Genomic DNA, 20,319 nt, shown 5'->3' on the forward strand with positions numbered 1-20,319 from the left:
GGACTCATATTGAGGAACTGAATCTTTGGTAAACAAAACAAAACAAAACAAACCATGCGTGTGTGTGTGTGTGTGTGTGTGTGTGTGTGTGTGTTTTTCCCCAGCAGTTTCACTCATGCCATTATAGATAGTAAGGATATAGAGGGATACCATTGTGAAAAGCTATTTTACCAGGTAGGAAACTTGCAAGAGGATTTATATTTCAAAATGACAGGACCTAAAACTCACATCAAGAAATGTCTTAAAGAAAAAAAGTACAGAGTTGTAGACTATGGAACTATATTAGTCAGAATCTTATCCAAGAAAATAATGGATTTTGGATTTTAAACATCTGGGATTTTTATTCCTCAATAATAGGACTTTGTACACAGAACAAGTCGTTATAAAGTGTTACAGATGAAGACATTCATTTCAGACTAACAAACTCTCTCCCTATTGAAAGAAAAGGATTGCATGTTATTTCACTATTCCTTTTCAGTAATTCAAGCCATTTAATGGCTAAGTTTTATTGTAGTCATAAATTATGCCCTTAGTGTTTGGCGCTTTATAGTATCTTAACATCAAATACTAAGGTTATACAGGTATGTTTGGTTCTAAGATATTCAACTATTTTTCTATATTATGAAACTAAAAATTTCAAGCATTTAGAGATGTAATTTTGAATAGTCACATGGCTTAGATAGTAACATAATCTTTGGGTAATTGTACATTTTGCTGTACTACTGTGTTAATAGTAACCTGTTAGGTTATTTTCACCTTTAGAAACATCTTGCAAAATATTGAGAATGAATTTACCTACTAAACATATTAATTTTGTATTTGGTTATTTTCATAAAAGTTAAATTTAACTACATTACAGGTGGAATACTCGTAATTATGCAATGCCAATTAAAAAAATAAAAGCAACAGTTGCCAACTTTTCTTTCTTCAGTGTTTTACAGCTTGCACTTTGTTCAGCAGATTTGCTGTAGAGCTCAGGCCTAGTGGATACTTACTCAATTCTTTAAGCGTTTTTTTTAGCAGTTCACTATTAAGGGAAAGTAAAGAAAAGATTGACCGAACAGGAATCATCCTGCAAAATTTATTATTCTGTCCTTTCTCTGGACCCTCCCCGTTGCCTTCACTTCACACTAATACATAGGTAAAAGAAAACCCCTGTATCTCCTTAATTAGTTATTCTAGGTCATTTTATAGCTTTAAATTAGGACACCAAATAAATTCAGACCAGTTTTAACAACTTAATTAAAAATTGAAGAAAGCCCTGCTATTAATGCAGTGGTAGATGTGTAAGCAATTGCAGGTAGCAGAGCAGAGAAGGTAGTTGATCCAAATAAAGTATTTGAAATGTCCTAGGTGTCCATTTCCTAGTGACCTAAATGAGCCAGTTAACTTCTCCAGAAGTACATTTTGAGAAATTAAAGGAGAAAATGGGGATAGGATGCAGAAGGAAAATAAATAGAGGGGAAATTATATATGCGTGTGTGTACATTATTTGTATTCATATATAGGACTTGTGAATAAAATGGAAGCAGTTCTTATGCCTTAGTATTTCTCAGGGCTCAAGCTCCGCCTCATAGCAATTAAGGCTGTTCATCTTGACTTATAGTATGTAGTAAATTTAGAAGTGACTAATACGATTTTAACCAATCTGTCAAACCTAACAGCGTATGATTAGTTCTCCCTTTGAACTTTCACACTATCAGTTCTCAGTTTCTGAAAACAAATAACAGAAAACATGGACTTTTTGCATAATTTCTCACATTTTATATCTGGTATCCTTTTCTGTATATTATGCCTTTTTTTCTTTTTTCTTTTCTTTTTCTTCTCCTCCTCCTCCTCCTCCTCCTCCTCCTCCTCCTCCTCTTCCTCCCCCTCCCCTCCCACTCTTTCTCACCTTCCCCTCCTTCGCCTCCTTCACACACTATATAAGATCACTGGGTAATGTCTAAAAGATTTTAATTTTTTTTAAGGATATGAACACATATGCTGTCCCAAAGACATAATCATTCACAACAATTTGCTGCAGATCAGCAATTTTTAGAATGTACCAATATATTGATATTAATACAAAGTTTAAAATTATGTGTTTCTGCCCTGTCTTAAGTGACATTTTATTTAATTTGTGGTTCATTAAAACTAGATACTCCATTTGTTGAGTCCATTTCAGTGAACACATTTCCAGAAAATGGGCACTAGGTTGTTTGTTTGTTTTTTTTTTTTTAATATATACTTGTTTATTGTATTAGCACATAAGCAGGGGAGAGGGACAGAGAGAGACAAGGAGAGAATCTTAGGCAGGCTCCATGTTCAGCACAGACCCTGACACAGGACTCGATCCTACTGCCCTGGAATAATGATCTGACTCAAAATCAAGAGTTGGACATTCAACTGACCCAGCAACCTAGGTACCCTGGACACTACATTTTAAACCAATTTTTTGGAGTTGTTAGTTCATTGCTACTCAAAACGTAGTCTGTGTAGAATACTAGGCCCACTTGGGAGCTTGAGAAACACGTAATTTTAGTGCCAACCAAGATCTACTTGTAATGTAAGAAGACCCCTAAGTGATTCCTATGTACATTAAAGTTTGGAAAGCATTGTCCTGCTATATATATAGCATGGCTATGAATGTGGCATTGACAAAATATTCAGTATGAAATGTGGAAAAATGTTCATGAGAGACAGAATTCATGAAAATCTGATCAGAGTAGTAAAATGGTAAAATATGTTGGATAACATCAAAGAAGATGGAATCCTTCATGCACCCCAGTATAAAATATCAAAATGTTGACATCCTAGGGTAATTTTATGCCTTTTTTTTAATCTAAGGAAGCTTTTAGATATCTCTTATTTTTAAATAAAATTATCTAATAAAACAATTCTGCAAATAAATGAGGCTTGCTTAAAGAAATTCTATGGATTCCTTTCTAAATACTGTGCTATTTTATCGTAATTGTGGTCATTAATCAACTTCATCAGATAATACCATAATGAGAACATAGGTGGAGCCAAAAGAAAAATATATGCTGCAGGAATGGATTTGTATATTGCCCCATACTGACAGACATAATAAATAGTTGCTTATAGCTGAGCAGTATTTTCTCTTTTACCAAATCTGTGTGTGTGTGTGTGTGTGTGTGTGTGTGTGTGTGTGTGTGCAAGTCTGCAAAGATCCACCTTAAATGAGGTTTCAGATTCCAGATAGTAAAGGCATTGAATTAATAAAAGGCTTATTTAGAAATTATTTACAATATAGATATTAAACTCAAGAATGAAAAACAAATGTGCTTTTGGAATTTTTTCATTTGCATATCCTATTCAAACTTCTACAGAGAAAACCAATTTCAAAAGCCATGTTATAAATTTCAGACCTGATAAAAACTGGGTCTCCTCTGTTACCCAATGCTTGATTTTCCATTCTGTACACTTCTGTTGACCTTTCGTTTTCTTCTTCTTTCCTGTTTCAGGTCCTGTTGACCATCTTCTCTCTTCATTACCATGGGTGTGAAGGGTCAGAAAGGGCAGATGAAACAAAAATAAATCAATGGTTTTCTCTGAAAATATATCTGACAAAAGTGATTTGGTGCAGGGGTTGAGACTCACTGAAATTTTGTTACAACAGTATTTAACATAGAGCAGAATTCAGTGTAAGGTTGATCACCTTTGAAGCCCTTAAACAGAATAGGGTGATAGAGTAAAAATGCCTACCTTGGACATGTAGTTGTATGAATACCATTTATTTTTCCATTTTGTTTTTCATAATCCTCAGCCTGGATAACCAAATAACCAGAAAGTTCCTTTTGTTGTTTTGTTTGTTTTGTTTTTCTTCTTGAGCCAAGGACATTTTCAGGAGGGTATGGCAATTTTATAAGTCATTACAGTTGTCTGTAAATGTAAGGCATTCCTCTCTAGTATCCAAATAACAGATAACAATAGTTCATTAATTTTTCAAACCATTCAGATATCATTTAGTAGGTTAGTTTCATTAACACTATTAGATATATTATAGTCCTTGTGTTAGTGTGTGTGGTTCAACCACAGCATCATTGTTTACTGTAGTCTTCTTTTACTCATCATAAACCTCCATATCCAGTATTCTGTGAAGGGTGTAATTGCTTTCTAAAATTTTGAGAAAACTGGTGATTGCCAGTGATGGTTTCCATGAAGAAACAGGAACTTCTTTTGTTGATTCACTATTCACCAAATACTGTTTGTTTATCAGATGTTTAATTGTTCATATAAATTGGAGACATTCAGCTCTATTTAAAACTGGAGAACCAAGGTGCTAATGAACCGAGAGTAGTTAAATGAGCACTCAAATGCCCTATAGTGATTCCTTACAGAGTTCTCCAGGGAGAATTTGGTTGAGAGTTTAATGCTGGCACATTGAACTCAAACTCAACCTTGGCTAAGGCTCCTTTTAAGTATGCAGTTAAATCTTAAGTGGTATCAGTCCTTCCTTTTAGGTATTTGTATTGCTTCGAAGATTCTGACTTGCTCTGTGTCACTTCTAGCATGAAGAGTATATATGGGTAACAGATGTTAGGAGGTAAAATCTGTGGTTGAAAAATAGAAAGGCAGATAATTGTACCATATGGTATTTGAATCTGTGATGTCGACATCCTTCATGCTGGACTCCATCCTGCCAAGCTAACCAGGCACTGAAGCTGTCCCAATGGCAGAAGTCACAGAACTTTACCAGGAAGAGGTATCAACTGACATGTGACCAGTCTGATTGATCTAGAGAATAACCCACCAGAGCAGAAATAAGCACATGGTGAAAGACTGATTAAATGGGTAAAGGAAGGGGTTTTTGCTATGGGTAAGTTGGCTGATTACTAGAAGGGGCTTTACCTTAGCACTACATGACATTAAAAACTACATGTCAATAAAAAAAAAAAAGACATTAAATTTGTACTTACTGTGAGCAACCTAAACTTAAAGTGAGTGAGTATTTTGTCATCAATGCAAAGCCTGTGGGGACTGTATTCACAGTTAGAAATTGCTGGCAATAAACAATAGAAATTCTTCGAAGCATGATTGTTAGTTAGCTGGTGTCCATGGCACAACTGTACTGGTTGATGAGCACTTTTATTTTGATTCTGAACACCTGCGACCCAGTGCCCTCCTGAAATGTTTCAAATAATCCCATGCTATTTCAGTTCAAAGTGGGCAAAGAGGCCATCCTAGCATACCTCAATAGACTTACCTGTCACCCAGCCTGTCCTGCCTCCCATCTTCCCTTCCCTCTTCCTATCTCTCTCTCCCTGGTTGAATAGGTCTGGAAACCTAGAATTGATGAGGGTCCAGAAGCAAGAAATCATGGATCATCCACAGATAGGCAAGATTCCCTTCAAGTTTTCTTCATAAGGCTATAGAAGCTATAGCCTGTACAGTGTTTTCCAACCTCTGGTTGTTAAGAGTTAAGTATAGACATAGCATTTCTTCACAGCCTTGACTTTTAACATAATTCTCTTTTCCTCAAGATCCCTATGTAATCTACTTCACAAAGAGAGAAACAGATATAAATACATACATGGGTTTGTTGCCATATTTGTTTCTTTGTTACAGGGGATTGAGATTGTAGCATAACATGGTAGTAAAGAAACCAGTGTTTGAAGATATAAAAGACCTGAATTCAAATAATAGTATTACAACTTTGTGACCTGGAAGAAGGTATTTAACCTCTGCAAGCTTCAATTTCTTCATCTGTGTACTAGCAATTGTAATACCTAATTCATAATGTTCTTGTAAGGATTTAATAAGATAATGAACATTATTTGCTTACCACAGATCCTGGAATATAGGAAGTACTCAATAGACAGCAATTATTCTACTATAATGCTACTTTTATAGAGTGCAATAAAGAATAGTTTGTTTTCATTAAAAGTGCATCATAAAATTTTCCGAGTTAACATTTTGAGTGACATGAAAATTAAATTGTGAATAATATCCTTCATCAGTAACATTGCACTTGTGTTCTGAAATGCACAATGTGTATATTCTAGTAAGGATTTAATACTGTTATATTTAAGAATATCTCTACCATCATATGATTTTTAAAATTGGGTTCTTTAACATTCTGTCTTCTTCTCAAGTATAAATTGGCTTATATAAAAATTACTGTGTGATGCAACATGCTTCTTCCAAGGTAAGACATTTCAAACACACCTACTCTAACTAGTCTTTCTCAATGTGAAATCACTTGTATGATAATCAGGTCTCGCAAACAATTGTTTGTTCATTTTTGCATAGGGCAAATAATTCCTTTTGAAATGTGATGGAATGATTCAAAACATATATTGATTTTTTCTTTTCTCTTTTCCATTTTTGTCTTATCCACTCATTCCGAGCAAATAGCAAGGTTTTATCCAAATGGAATAATGAATGAAAAACTCCTATTAAACAATTTTAGTTTGGGCAAATATACCAGTGGGATCAGAAAAGATCTTTCTACTCGTTGTCTACATATATTACATGAAATATGGGTGGTTTGACCAAGGGTCATGGAGCATATTTCTCTCTGAATCAGAAATATACTTTTCTTTTTAATCAGTATATAGAATTTAATGTTGTCTTGAATGAGCAGTAGAAAAAAAACAAAGAAAACCAAAAAAACTTGTTCTTCAATTTTTGTGAAGTTGTTTTCATCTTAATTGTGGTGATGAGATAATTGAATGAGAAATGTTGTTTGTCATCTAGTGGATTCTCAAAGTAGCTCTTCTGATTCTTAATCTGAGGACAAGGAAGTACAGGCATAGCATTTACTAGTTGTAATTTCTTATATATTTCGTCATCAAATGTTGGCATTATTCACTAGGTTTTTTTGCAGATTTGGAAGTAAATGATGTCTTTCAAGAGTCTGGGTAATGATTTATATTTGTCAAATTCCTTTCACTTGTGACTATTGTCATTTGGGCAGCATGCCACCAAAACCCTTTCTTCCATTAATCACCTGATACCAATATGCCTTTGAATTTTTAAACCATAATTGGGGACTTACATCTAATCTTTTATTATCTTAGCCTCTATAGGAAGAGACTGGAAAAATACTTTTCTTTTTTATATATTTCTCAAAAACAAAGACAAAGAAATTTAGAGAGGCAATAGCAATGCCTCTGTGTGCAGAGTTTGGCCCAGAAGCAACATCTAACACATTTGTAGAATCAGAGAGGGAATGAGGGAATGACTCTCAGCTGTCCTCACATGTGGAAGAGCCAGTTGGCTGCTCCCACTCATTGTCTTTTTATTGCAATAAGACCCCTTTTCTCTGGGAGATGTGTGGAACTGATTTTGGCTTGTTTTTTCCTGCCAGGCATTGATCTTTTACCACGCTTCTTACCATGGAGCCATCTCTGCTTCAAATTGAGTAGGCTTTCCACACTCTTCTGAACTTCAGAACTGTAATCAGTTAGCCATCACTGTGTTTCCATATGTAAAGTAGCTCTGGAGAACACAAGGAAAAAACATTAGGTTTAGAGATAAAACACTTATCTTCTATTCTGTCTTCTAGAAGAGAGAGATATTCCCAAAATGGGACTTTTTATCTTCTGCTTTCTTATTTTATTTGCAAACTGGGTGAATATTTTCCACCCAGGTGTTTTAACATGACTAGAATATATATGCTACGTCTTGAGGAATCTATAGTATTTCTGTAAGCTAAAGAAGGAAACATGCCTTCTTTCTGGTTGATTAATTACATATGTATCCTCCAATTATTTAAAGAGAGTTGAGGGGTGCCTGCGTGGCTCATTGAGTGAAGTGCCCTACTCTTGACTTCAGCTCAGGCCATTATCTCATGGTTCATGAATTTGAGCCTCATGTCGGGCTCTGTACTGGCAGTGCAGAGAGAGTCTCTCCCTCTCTCTGCCCACTTGCTCTGTCTCTGTCTCTTTCAAAATAAATAAATGAAAACTAAAAAACAAACAACAACAAAGAATTGAGAACCAACTTTACAAATAAATAAAATTATCAGCTAGAAATGTGATATGAGCTTCAATGAAATGCCTCTTTTTCTCAAACAGAATACCTTTGTCATTTTTAAGAGAGCCTAAAATTCTATTCTTCTGAGTTAATCTATTGTTTCTGTAAGTATCTTTTAAAATGCAAATACATTACCTATGTAAGAGATAGCACCTAGTTTACCCAGTTGACTAGCAAAGAACAGGGATCTAAGAAAGTTTAAAAAAAAAAAAACAACAAAAAACATACAAATGTGGAGGGAGGGGAAAAGATGGAGGGGAAAAGGAATTTCTAGACCTTCTGAAAGAGAAAGTGTTGGTGGGAAATGTGATCCAGCAATCAAGCATGTGAAGAATACATGAATGGAGAGAGGAATAAAGAAACACTTAAAACCTCAATAGCGCTGATCTTTTGTAATTAATTAATTTATTTATTGAGCCATCTAAGCTGAGTTCCCTCCATTAGCACTAGGTTTAATGAATAGCAATGCTGAAATGACTCTCCGTAATAAATGATTTCATTTATTTTCTTATCTATTTGCCAGTAAATGGAAGGTCAGAAACCAAGACAGTGAATTGGCTACATAAAGTATTTGTTTCTAAAATTATGAGTAATGGCAACAACACTATAGCTATGTCCATACAGTATTTTTCATTTGCCAGTTTTGGCTGTATTCTAAATGTTTACAGATTCAGTGCAAGGGATTCTATGACTTAACCTCCCTTTGTTGGATTCAGATGCAGACAGTGAGTTGAACTGATAAAAACCAGTTGAGAGATATATTCTAAAGTTAGCAGAACACACACACACACACACACACACACACACACACACACATATCTGTTTTAATATAAGTGTTTCCAGATATGATCCAGAAAGTTTTCAGTATGAGTCTTAACTAGCCATCCATTTATTCATACAGTGGTGTAGACACAGTGGTGACTTTGGTCATAGCAGAATTACTTTAATATGGTACAGTTTTCCTTAGGTGACCAGGCAAGCTTTTCACATATTAAATACATAAATAAAGCTCTTCATGTTAGATGCGAGGAATTTTCCTACACTGAGACTTCTGAAGAGTAAGGACTAAGGAAAAAAGACTTTTTAAACCTTGGAACAACTTATCAAAGCTGAAAAATCTCCTTCCCGAGGGCGTTTAAAAATAGGACAGATGTTAGAGATGGTTTAAGGGTAATGCAGCTGGACAAAATCAATCACCTTTACATCTCTTCCAGTTCTTGAATTTTCACAACAGCCATTTGAAATATGTAAATGCACAAGCCATTACTGGAACCCATCTTACACAGAAATTATTTGAGTGAGTTACTATTAGATTGAGTGCACATGTGTCTTTAGAAGTTCTTATTCATATTCCTGTATCCTCAAGAGTAGTCCTATAGATTACTCTAACAAATGATATCAGTTAATATTATTTTATTTAGAAGTTGAAACTCATAAATCCAATTTTAATTTTCCTTGAAATACTATAAATTTATTTCTCCCATTTAAATTATCAGCTTGTCAGTTGATGTAGCTCACATGAAAAAATAAATTATGCTTGAAAATAACAAAATCCTATGAAATACAGAGTTCCAGGAAAGTTATAGTCCTTCTGTAAAAGTATTATGTGATCCAATATTTAATATTAAATATGTATATGATATTAAATGTGTTTCTATGATATACTAATTTTCCCATGAAATATGGAGAAAATAATGTGGTCCACATACTTTACAGTTTTTATAAGTGGCTATAACTGTTTTGATTTCTCAGCCATGAGAATTAAAACATTATAATGCAATATTTACATTTACTTAATTGCTTAGGAATTCCCTTTAAAAGATGATAGCTTTTAGTATTTCCAACAAACTGGAGCTGATTGTGTGGAGAAGCATTCTTTCAAAATAAAATGATGAAAATGGGGGAATAGTAATGATTAAGCATTTGCAATTAAGGTAATAACATTCCAGAAATCTTAATATGTTTCTTTAAGTGACACTAAAAATTTGTTTTTGAATAATTCTAGGAAAGTTAATTTTTAAGGTAGTTTTCACGATTCTTAGAAATCATGAGCTCTTCAATTTATTAAATAGAAACTCTCTACAAGATTCAGTATTCATAAGGTAAATATTATATGACAGCCTAACAATAGAAATAGTCTTGTATTCTTTATACACACACAGATATATGTGTATGTGTGTATTTTTTAATCAGTATTAGGTTTTATTAGAAGTTGAGTTTCAAGAACTACGATATAATCAAATCTCATTCTTGTATGTGAATAGATAGGTATAATTAAATAATATCCAGAAGTGCATAATTTTTAACATCTAATTCAAAGGCAGCTTACGGTTTTTGGTGACGACTTTATATAACTATTTTTTCCTTGAATTTTACATCCAGTAGTAATCAATATGTTTTTATTCCTACATTCCATTTTATATTGTGTAGTGGGAATAAAATTAAAAATAAATAAATAAATAAATGAAAGGCTTTGTGCCTCAAGAAATTTACGTGAAACTGCATATATTAGTATAGTTCATAAACTATACACAAAACTATACAAGAAACTATATTGAAAAAATGTGATATAAAAAATGTATGAGTTCATAGAAAATGTGGGATCAGTCTCTGTCTCTGTCTCTCTCTCTTTCTCTCACACACACACACACACACACACCCTCTTAATTTGTATAGTGTTTTCCAAACCATGATTTCATTTGCCTGCTATGATAATCATGTGAGGTAGACCCTATTATGATCCAACTTTTTCAAATGTGAAAGAAGATTCTCGCTGAAATTCAGTGTTTTACTCAGGTTGAGATAACTAATAAATGGCTGACAAAAAACTTAAGAGTTTGGCCTCTAAATTTAATAATTTCTCCATTACATGACGTTATTTTTCACAGAGAAAACTCGAGGGAGAAGCCAGAGTTTGGACTTGAAGCCTTTTGTTGGGTGAAAAAGAGGTGGTTTGCTCTCCAGATGATGACACTGTATACAGAAAATTTCAGAGATTGCAAAATTTTGGAGTATTTTAGGGAGGCGAAGTGAAAGATGACTCTGAAAGAGTAAAAGTACTGAAAATAACTTGTAAATATTAATTAAGTTTCAGTTAGATGATAAAATCAGGTCACAGAGTTTGGTTTTGTTGTTGCCAAAATTAAAAATGACTATGATTTTGCGAGTAGTCATTGGATGAAAGTGATATTTGTAAAACCTATTCTGAGAATGGATTGATGGTAGAAAAAGATAAATCCTAGACTATAGAAGAAAGTAGAAATCAGTCAGGAGTTAAAACACACCAGGCATTCATTCAACAATTGTATGTTGAGCCAGGTAGTGTACTAGATGTGAACTAGATGTTTGTGATTTTCAGGGAGAGATGGAGAGAAGTTTATCAAAGAGCATGTGTGATATGCATCCAAGTGTGTTCATGGAATGGTATAAGTAACAACAGCAATAGTGGTGTTAGAGTATGAAAGGCATGACAGATAATTGCCGAAGTATGTCTAAGTGAGAGGAATTCTGGTCTGCTTTTGCAGGATCTTGTTTGCCTCTACTTCACAGTTAGTGGGGTCGTGGAGACCTTGGGGAAAACAGCCCAGTGGTGTTGGGAGCGGAGGCTGGAGGGAGAAGAAATTGGGAATAATACAGGCATAGTGTATATTTTGAAGAAGTTTAAGAAATAAAAAAAAATAAGAAAGAAAGGATGCCATTTGCAAGAATGTTCAATCAGCAAAATTAACCTTATTCTTGAGTGTAGGCTAAGAAAATCGAATGAGTTATTGGCAGAGGATTTAGAACCATTGGAAAGACAGAAATGGGAAATGCGGCTAAGTGGCAAATCTTTGTAGGACTCAGAAAGTGGGAGGTGATAAAGTATAAGGTGGAGAGGTTAACTTTGGGAGGAGGGTTGATTCTTGTCCTAAGATATGATGATATAGTGATAAGGCAGATATCTGACTGTATCTGCCATTATAGAAGAAAAATTTCTATTCCTTCCCAAAATGTGCTTTCACAATTATCTTTAGTCCAAAAAGACATTTGATGAGGCTTAATATCTTTTTAACCACTATTTTTTTTTTACTGAACAGAGTAAGATGTTTATATGTAAAAATGATTTTAACATCCAAAACAATACAGACAAGTCACATTGTCCTTGCATTATCCTAGAAGGCTTGCTTGTAAAATGAGGCTCAGTTTGAAAAATGAAGCCTATTTCAACTAATTGGGTAAAGCTTATAAAAAATTTAAAAATATAAAAACTGTTTTCCTGTGTTTATATGTTTTAAATCCTTCTAATGATAGAGTTTTTCTTTCTTGTAATTAATTGCTATATTTTAAGTTCTGCTACCTTGTTCAGGTCACCTAAAATTGCTGGGAGTCTTTTGAATATGCGTTACTGAACATTGCAGTCATGTTCTAAGACTACCATGCTCATTTAAATTTTGAAGCATGTTTGTACTATTTTGAAATTCCTCACATGCTCCCCTGTCATCTCTGTCCTTCTCTCGGATCTACCAAATCCTAATGATTTAGTAACTAAAGAGATAATTCCAGATATATCAGGTAGCTTCCGACCCTGCTCCTTGCTATATCCAGATTATGGTTTCTGGTTGTGGAATGTTTTGAATGTGTAAGGTTTTGTGAGATGAAACATTTAATGCAACATTGACATATTCTTAGGGATTCATGTAGTCCCTATTATCACATTCTTCTTGTGACACAGATCAGTGCGTAGAAGTGGTGATCAGGTTGAGTCTTTTCTTCATTTAAAACATGGACTAAAGGAGCCTCATGGGATAAACACACCTTTACTGCACAAATGATAATTGGAAATCAAAGATGGATTATTCCCTAAAAGCAACAGTACACTAAATACCCATATTGCCTGGTTTCTGGGATAATTTCAGTTAAGGCAGACATTGCTATTTCTTAAACTGCCCCATCTTCTAGGAAGACAACAACAAAATACTGAATTTTTAGTATAGTTTTCCAACTGGAGTATCCCAGCATTAGTCAAAGGGGTTTGAAATACTGATTCCCTCAATTTTGATGTTAATTCCCAAGATCTGGGGCAATGTCTGCAGAAAATTTCTGCTATTTACTTCTGTGTAACTTGCAAATGTTATCATTTTTTTTAATGTGCTTTGATATGACAATTTGGGAAGAACTGGTTAAGATACAATCCATCCATTTACCAGCTGTCTTACCAGTGTTACTCAATAGTGATAGAAGCTAAGAAAAGAGTATGTTAAAGACAAGGAGGACTATGGTGGCTAGTCTATAAAGAACTACTTAACTCGTTCTTTATTCCAAACATTTGTTTTTTTTTCCCTGCATGTTACCACTGGGAAGAAGCTAATAGTTTTGTATGTTGCTTTCGAAAAATTCAAACTTTTTTTGTTTTCTCAAAATCTGTAAGTGGCAGATCCTCTCTTGTGAACACCATATGTGCACTTCATTCCTTCTATCATGTTTATCTGTTACCTGACAATTTTAAGAATGAAAAACATACTTTGATTAGAGCCAAAACATGTATCACTTTAAAAATCTTGCTTTTAATAAGAACTACTGAGTCATCTTCAGTCTCTATAAAATTTCTAAAGTCTCCCAGGTTTGAGGTGTTATTTCTGTGGGCTATTTCTGGAAATTTTACAGAGAGATCTAAATATATCTGGCCTAAACACTACTTTGACATTCATGCAAAGATGCATTTTCTCAAAATTTTTAAGAATCAGCCAATTAATTTTAAAAAGGACTGCATTATGACTGTTGTTGGTCATAGAAATTTATAGCCTTTCAAAATGAATTTATATTTTTCAAGTTTATTTTTAAAGTGAATTTATGTTAACCTTATAAATTTAAGATTTAATACTAGAAACTCACTGAAGAGTTTTACTTTTATTCATAAAGTTTGGACTTAAATTTGTGTAATTTTGATTATATATGTGTGTGTATGCATATATATGTGTGTGTGTGTGTGTGTGTGTGTGTGTGTGTGTGTGTATATATATATATATATATATATATATACATGGAAATGTTTATTTTTTTTAAAATATTGACATTCAAGTTACAGAGACATGTTACAGTAAGAGGAGTTGTGTATTTTGAAGTGACAGGTATTTGACAAAACTAATAGCTTTGTATGGCACTGATTGTATAAATACAAATGAAAAAACACAAGGAAACCATTTAGTGACAATATTTCATCTAGTGAAGCAACATCATAACAATTTATTTACATCCCCCACATGCAAAAGGTTGAAAGCTATTTTAGCATCAAACAAAATCACATATACCTATAATTCATTTTGAGAAGATATTCCAAAACATATCTTACTTTTGGCAAGTACAGCCTTTTTTTTTTCCCCCCTTTTGGGACTTGCAGTATAAAAAGGATGTTATGAGATAGAAGTGTTTACTAAAAGGCAACTCACCTTCTTGGAACATTCTTTACTTAACTATGATAAAGCAAACACTTTGTTAATGTTTGCCAGGAAAAATGCTAAGAGCTTTGGATATAATCCCTACAACAACCTGATGAAGCATAAAGAAGGTACATAATTTGTTCAACTTCTTATTTATAAGTGATGGGACCAAGAATCTGCTCCAGAGTCTATTAACAACTCCACTCTGCTGCATTTATTTACATGATTAACACATGTTGAAATCCAATTCTGAGCCTGCATCTCACAAAACTCACAAAGCTCAGTGTTATGCTTTCAATAACTTTTGACATTCATAACAAGCCTACAAGGTAAACTCAGGTGATTGTATTATTTGCACATGAGAAAACTAATGCTTAGTTGATTTAATAAATTAGCATCCCATGGGTATTAACATAGCTGTGATTAAATTCTAAGTGTGCCTGACTGTAGAATCTGGGCTGTTGTAATAATCAGTGTCAAATTAACATATGATTGCAGTCATATGGTATGACAGTACTCTGGATTTAGGGGAGCTGGGCAAGATTAAGAATCATCATGGGGAATTTGGAGAGTGCCTATTGAAGAAGTCTAGATAGGATTTGGGAATTAGCAACCTGAAATTTAGATATAGCAGTGTGCTATTTGGATGTTTGATGATGATTTGGAATTAGTGAGCTTCAAAAAGGCTTGACATTCCTACCCAAGTGTGTTAAAAACACAAAGGGTGATCATATAATGTACTCTTATCATCAGTAGGGGAAATCAATGAGTAAACTGTTTATGATAGCCTTTCCACTCCTTAGTAAATTCTACTGTATTATAACTGCTCAGTAAATATTTTTTAAACAAAAGAACCCATATATAAATAAGCACATAACTAGTGGTTCTTCATAGAGAACAGATTAAAATGAAGTATTTTTTTGGATTGACACAACTTTATTAAATTCCACTAAAATATTTTTGTTCATGTTACCTGATTTGATTATAACAAGAGCTCTGCCAAGGAGTTGCCATTGTCCATATTTCATAGTTGAGGAAATTGAGACTTACAGGGTTTAAGTACTTTGGCCACTTAATCTCAAGATAAGAGATAGATCAGTGACTCAAACAAACTCTCAGACTTTAAATCTATGCCACTTTAAGGTTGAAAAGAAAATCTGTGTCTTCAATGCATTATTAAAAGTAATTTTCTATCCTATGCAATTTGAAGAATTAGGTGTTTAATCACATGGTCTGATGTTGGTGTCTCAGAGTCAGAGCTGCCTTCTCTTAGTATTTACTATAGTTTTGTAAATTAAGGGTAATGATTTCATTTTCAATGTTTATTTTTGAGAGAGAGGGCATGAGCACGGGAAGGTCAGAGAAAGAGGGGAGAGAGGGTACCAAGTAGGCTCTATGCTGTCAGCGCAGAGCTGGATGAGGGACTCGAAACCACGAACCATGAGCCCAAACCAAGAGTGGATCATTTAAGTGACTGAGCCACCCAGGCGCCCCCAAGTAAATAATTTCTTGTGCTTAATAGTTTTAGTATTGAGCGCCAAGCTAACCCAATTTTGCCTTTTTTTCAGGTCCCGAAGAAGTAGATATCAAGTGCCCCTTGAATCACATCGCTTGCCTTGGTGCCAACAAATGCATTCATTTATCCCGACTATGCAATGGTGTCTTGGACTGCTCAGATGGGTATGATGAAGGGCTGCACTGTCAGGGTGAGTCCGTCTGTGGAATGATGCAACCACAATATTCAATTTTTCATAGTTTAATGAAAGTCAAAAGAGAACCTATGCCCTGCCTTTCCTTTCACCCATAACCGTATCAGTTATTGAGAAAGGAAGAATTATATTGCCAGACACAATATGCATTTCTACCCTGCAACTGTTGTGCTTTATTTAAAAATGCCATTAGAAGAAGAAATACATGTGGGCTTTGAAGTTGGACTCTGAAACAATTACAGATTTCATAGGAAACAGTATTTTTGAGCAAAAGACAAATAAGAAGTCTTTGTCACACAGTGTCATAAGCTTATTTCTTTGAACATTTGCTTAAACAAAGAGTATTTCAAGTAAAACTTCTATAACCAAATACTTCAGTATGATGTGTTTATGGGAATTTTTCCTTAATATTACCTCCATGAAGTTATACACACTTTCTTGTAATATTCTTTTTTTTTCTTAAAAAAATTTTTTTTACATTTATTTGTTTTTGAGAGACAGAGACAGAGCACAAGTCGGGGAGGGGCAGAGAGAGAAGGAGACACAGAATCCAAATCAGGCTCCAGGCTCTGAGCTGTCAGCACAGAGCCCGAAGAGGGGCTCAAACTCACAAACCATGAGATCATGACCTGAGCTGAAGTCAGACACTTAACCAATTGAGCCACCCAGGCACCCCTATTCTTTCTTTTTAAAAAAAATCAATATCTATGTTCTAGAGCAGTCATAGTTTTACTTCTATATTAATGATGGGATGAAGAAATAATTAAGATCCCAAAGTTAACAAAAAGTTAATCAGAACTGGCACATTCTCATAAAACTGGTAGGGGAAATGAAGTGTGAAAAAAAAAAAAAAAAAGGAAAAAGAAAAACTTGAGGATTAAGGTAAGGACCCAAATCTGGAAACAGAATTGAGGTATCAGTCAAGTAAATTTGGGTCCAAGGTGAAGCCAGGAAAGAAACCACTGAATCAGACATCTCTCAGATTTCTACTAGCTGAGCTAACAAAAAGGATATGTATTGAAGCTAAGATGCCAAAGGGTAAGTAACTTGTCCTTCGTGTAGAGGTCAGTAAGACAATAAGGCATAGAAGGAGGTATAGAAATCTGGAGATGCATGTCTGATCTCTGACCAGAGTCACACAAACTAATTATTGCCATGTGCAAAAACGATCTAGGTCACGAAAAGTCCCAGTTTTGCAGGAGGCACTCTATAACTATATGTGAGCAAATTGTTCAAAGTCAGCTACTGCTTTTTAAAACATTGTGTAGTCAGCAATGTACAGGCCAAACAAAACTTGTTTGAAGACTGGTTTCCAGTCTCCTACTGCTGGACTGAATGAAGGAACTGGATTTAATACCAGAGATAGAGAGATACACTGGAAAAAAGAGTAAATCTTAGAAAGGTAGTCCTTTTTTAAGGACCAGTTCTAACATTGGTGAGAATGTTGAGAGACCATAGATGAACTGAGTCACTAGGTCTTTCCATCATTCAAAAGGGGAATTGCTCTGGCTCTGTGGACAGATTCATATTAAGAAGTTAAAGGTCTTCCTTCTTTGGCTGAGTTTCATTTCCTAGCCTGAATTCTGACAGGGTCATAGAAAGAACCAGAAGATTGTTAGTTTTAGTTATGAACACATGTGTAACAGTAATTAAGAAGAAACTTTTTTAATTTAAAGACTTTGTGACATGTATTATTTTTTTATAATTGGATATTAAAAAGAATGATACTAGCAGGAAAAGTAAGGTATGGAATTATAAAATGATAGGAGTTAAAGAGTTTAATTTTCTTTTCAGAAATTAATTATATTTTCTATAGCCTAATTCTATCCACTTCAGTTGTAATTCAGGCTTCCTATTACATGAAAAAAAAAAAAACCCCTTTCAGATAGGCATGTGTGACTAAGCTTCTAAAAGAGTGAAATCAACACATTGCCAGATCCTTCCACAGAAGTGGTTATACAAATTGGAATATCTCAAACATCTCTCAGTGCTGTGAATCACATGAAAATATTTCTGAATTTTCTAATAAAATTTAGAATTGTGCTCCAAAGCACAACTTTATAAGGAATATGTTAATAGTAAAACAGGGGATTCAAGTAAATACAAAGTATTGGAATAAAAACAGTATTAAATTTATTCTGATCTTTGAAAAAGCTGAATGTATACTTTAGACTGAGAGACATTTAGAGTATATAACTGTTTATGTTTCAGTCTTGTTTCTGTTCTAATACAGGTCTCTAACAGTTCCAACTTTCACATCTTTGTCATTAGTAATATATTTTTTTTTCATTTTGTCAGTAGGAGGCTGATTGTACAATTTTGGTCTTTTAAATATTTCTGGATTTCACCAGAAAAAAGTGTTTTGTAATGCCTAAGTAATTTGTTGTGACATGAGTTGGACTTAGAAATAACAAGAAGTGTAAGTGGATTTATGCTTGCTATTTACCTTACTAAAGGGTGTACCTTCAACCTTTCTCCTAATTTTAAGTCGCAACCAATGAAAAATTGTTTTCTGATGAGTTAATTAGGCATCAAACTGTCAGGTTTCTGAAGAACTTTCTCATCTATAGACACATAATAAAGAAGAAACCAGATTAATTCAAACATGGCATTGATTTTTAGAGATGCTTTTCTTTTGCAGAACAGTTTTGGCTAAATCACTTTCTCCCTCTAATTCCATTTCTCTTTTTGTTGCGTTCTAAGCACATACTCTAAATTAAGTATTTATACATGAAGCCAAAGACATGAATCAAAGATGGGTATGTCTTTTTTTGTCTAATAAAGGATCCAAAACACACTTGGTGGTATATTTGTATCCTTTATGAAAATTAGTAAGGGGAAAAGTTTAACAATTTGGAGGTGATATTCTGGTCTTGGAAATGTTTTTGTATCAACCGAGTTGTTTTCTGAATGTTTCCTAGAAAAAAATCAATTTCTTCCTGGTGAGGGTAATGAAAAGATATCTATTACTAATGATTTTCTATAACACTGGTATTTTAATCTCCATAATTTAGCTTCATTTGAAGAAAGAAATATGGATTTTTTATATGGGTGTATTTATATACAGGAATGTACTTGTAAAACTTTTACAATGAGAGTGCTCAAAATCACCACATCGAATTTTAGAGAATTTCATCTCTTCCTACATAGTATTTCATATTGGTAACAATATCACTATATCTAAATTGCATGAGCAATAAAAACACATTCTATACAGTATAAACTTTCTCAGTACAGGATACTTCCACAAAAATCCCAAAACCATGCACAGAAGGGAACAAATTCAACTAATAGATATCAGATTGACTGAACTATATCAAAATGCTATTTTAAAATTTGACAATCTTAAGGTAATTATGTTAACATTTCAAGTAGCCATGCACGGGAGAGGCCCTCTTTTTATTCACAGTCCTGGTTAGAGTGCATTTGCAGTGCAAAATGACCAAACATTTCAACGTACAAGGGAACAACGGTTTCTGTGGCACTATCTGCTTTTACACGATTAAAAGAATATGGGAACTCTTCCTGTTCCTGTAAAAAGAGATTCTGTCTTCTGTGTCTCAATAAAACGTGATTATGTAATCTATGTGATTGTATTCCGGCAAACATCCCAATGTCCTTTTAAATTTGAGAAGATAAAGTGTGCGAGGAGTTTACTAAAACTGATTAGGGAATGGAACCCGCTGACATCTGAAGAGCTCACCACCCAAACATACAAATATGCACACATAAACACATACTGTTCTTTTTTTATTTCTCTCTTCTATTCTGAACCTGTTCCTACATAATTCTGAATGTATAATATATTCACTTAGTGTATTTGATATGAAGCTTAAGGAAGAATAAGATTCTCTTGTATATCGCCCAACTCCTTAAATAATGCATATTCAGAATTCTTAACATTCCATTTTTTTTACTTGCCAGTTAGAATAGAATTTTCTTAATATGTGGAATTATAATTTTCTCCATCCACCCACAATCTATTCTAATGTATTTATTTTGGATTCCATAATTCTAATGTATTTATTCGAACACCTTTTGGATACTAATACTACTTTATATTTAAAAATTTACACAGCTTTTTCTTTTATATTACTATTCTTAAAAATCTTAGGAGAAAGTACTTAAAAACCCTGAAAGTAATTTACAAATTAGCCTTCTCAAAATGGACTGAGGTAAATTGAAAATCTTATTATCTGTAATGAGTCACC

At 33.9% G+C, this 20,319-nt stretch overlaps 1 protein-coding gene across 1 annotated transcript in view; it reads left to right on the plus strand.

Annotated features, from left to right (window-relative positions):
- Nucleotides 1–20,319, plus strand: part of LRP1B (LDL receptor related protein 1B) — a 1,876,868-nt gene that overhangs the window by 662,661 nt on the left and 1,193,888 nt on the right. Inside the window, exon 3 of the mRNA XM_049615676.1 lies at nt 15,968–16,105. Within this exon, the coding sequence (XP_049471633.1) occupies nt 15,968–16,105 (138 nt within the window). The remainder of the gene's footprint in view (nt 1–15,967; nt 16,106–20,319) is intronic.

Source organism: Panthera uncia (genome assembly GCF_023721935.1).
Source record: "Panthera uncia isolate 11264 chromosome C1 unlocalized genomic scaffold, Puncia_PCG_1.0 HiC_scaffold_3, whole genome shotgun sequence".
NCBI classification, from domain to species: Eukaryota; Metazoa; Chordata; class Mammalia; order Carnivora; family Felidae; genus Panthera; species Panthera uncia.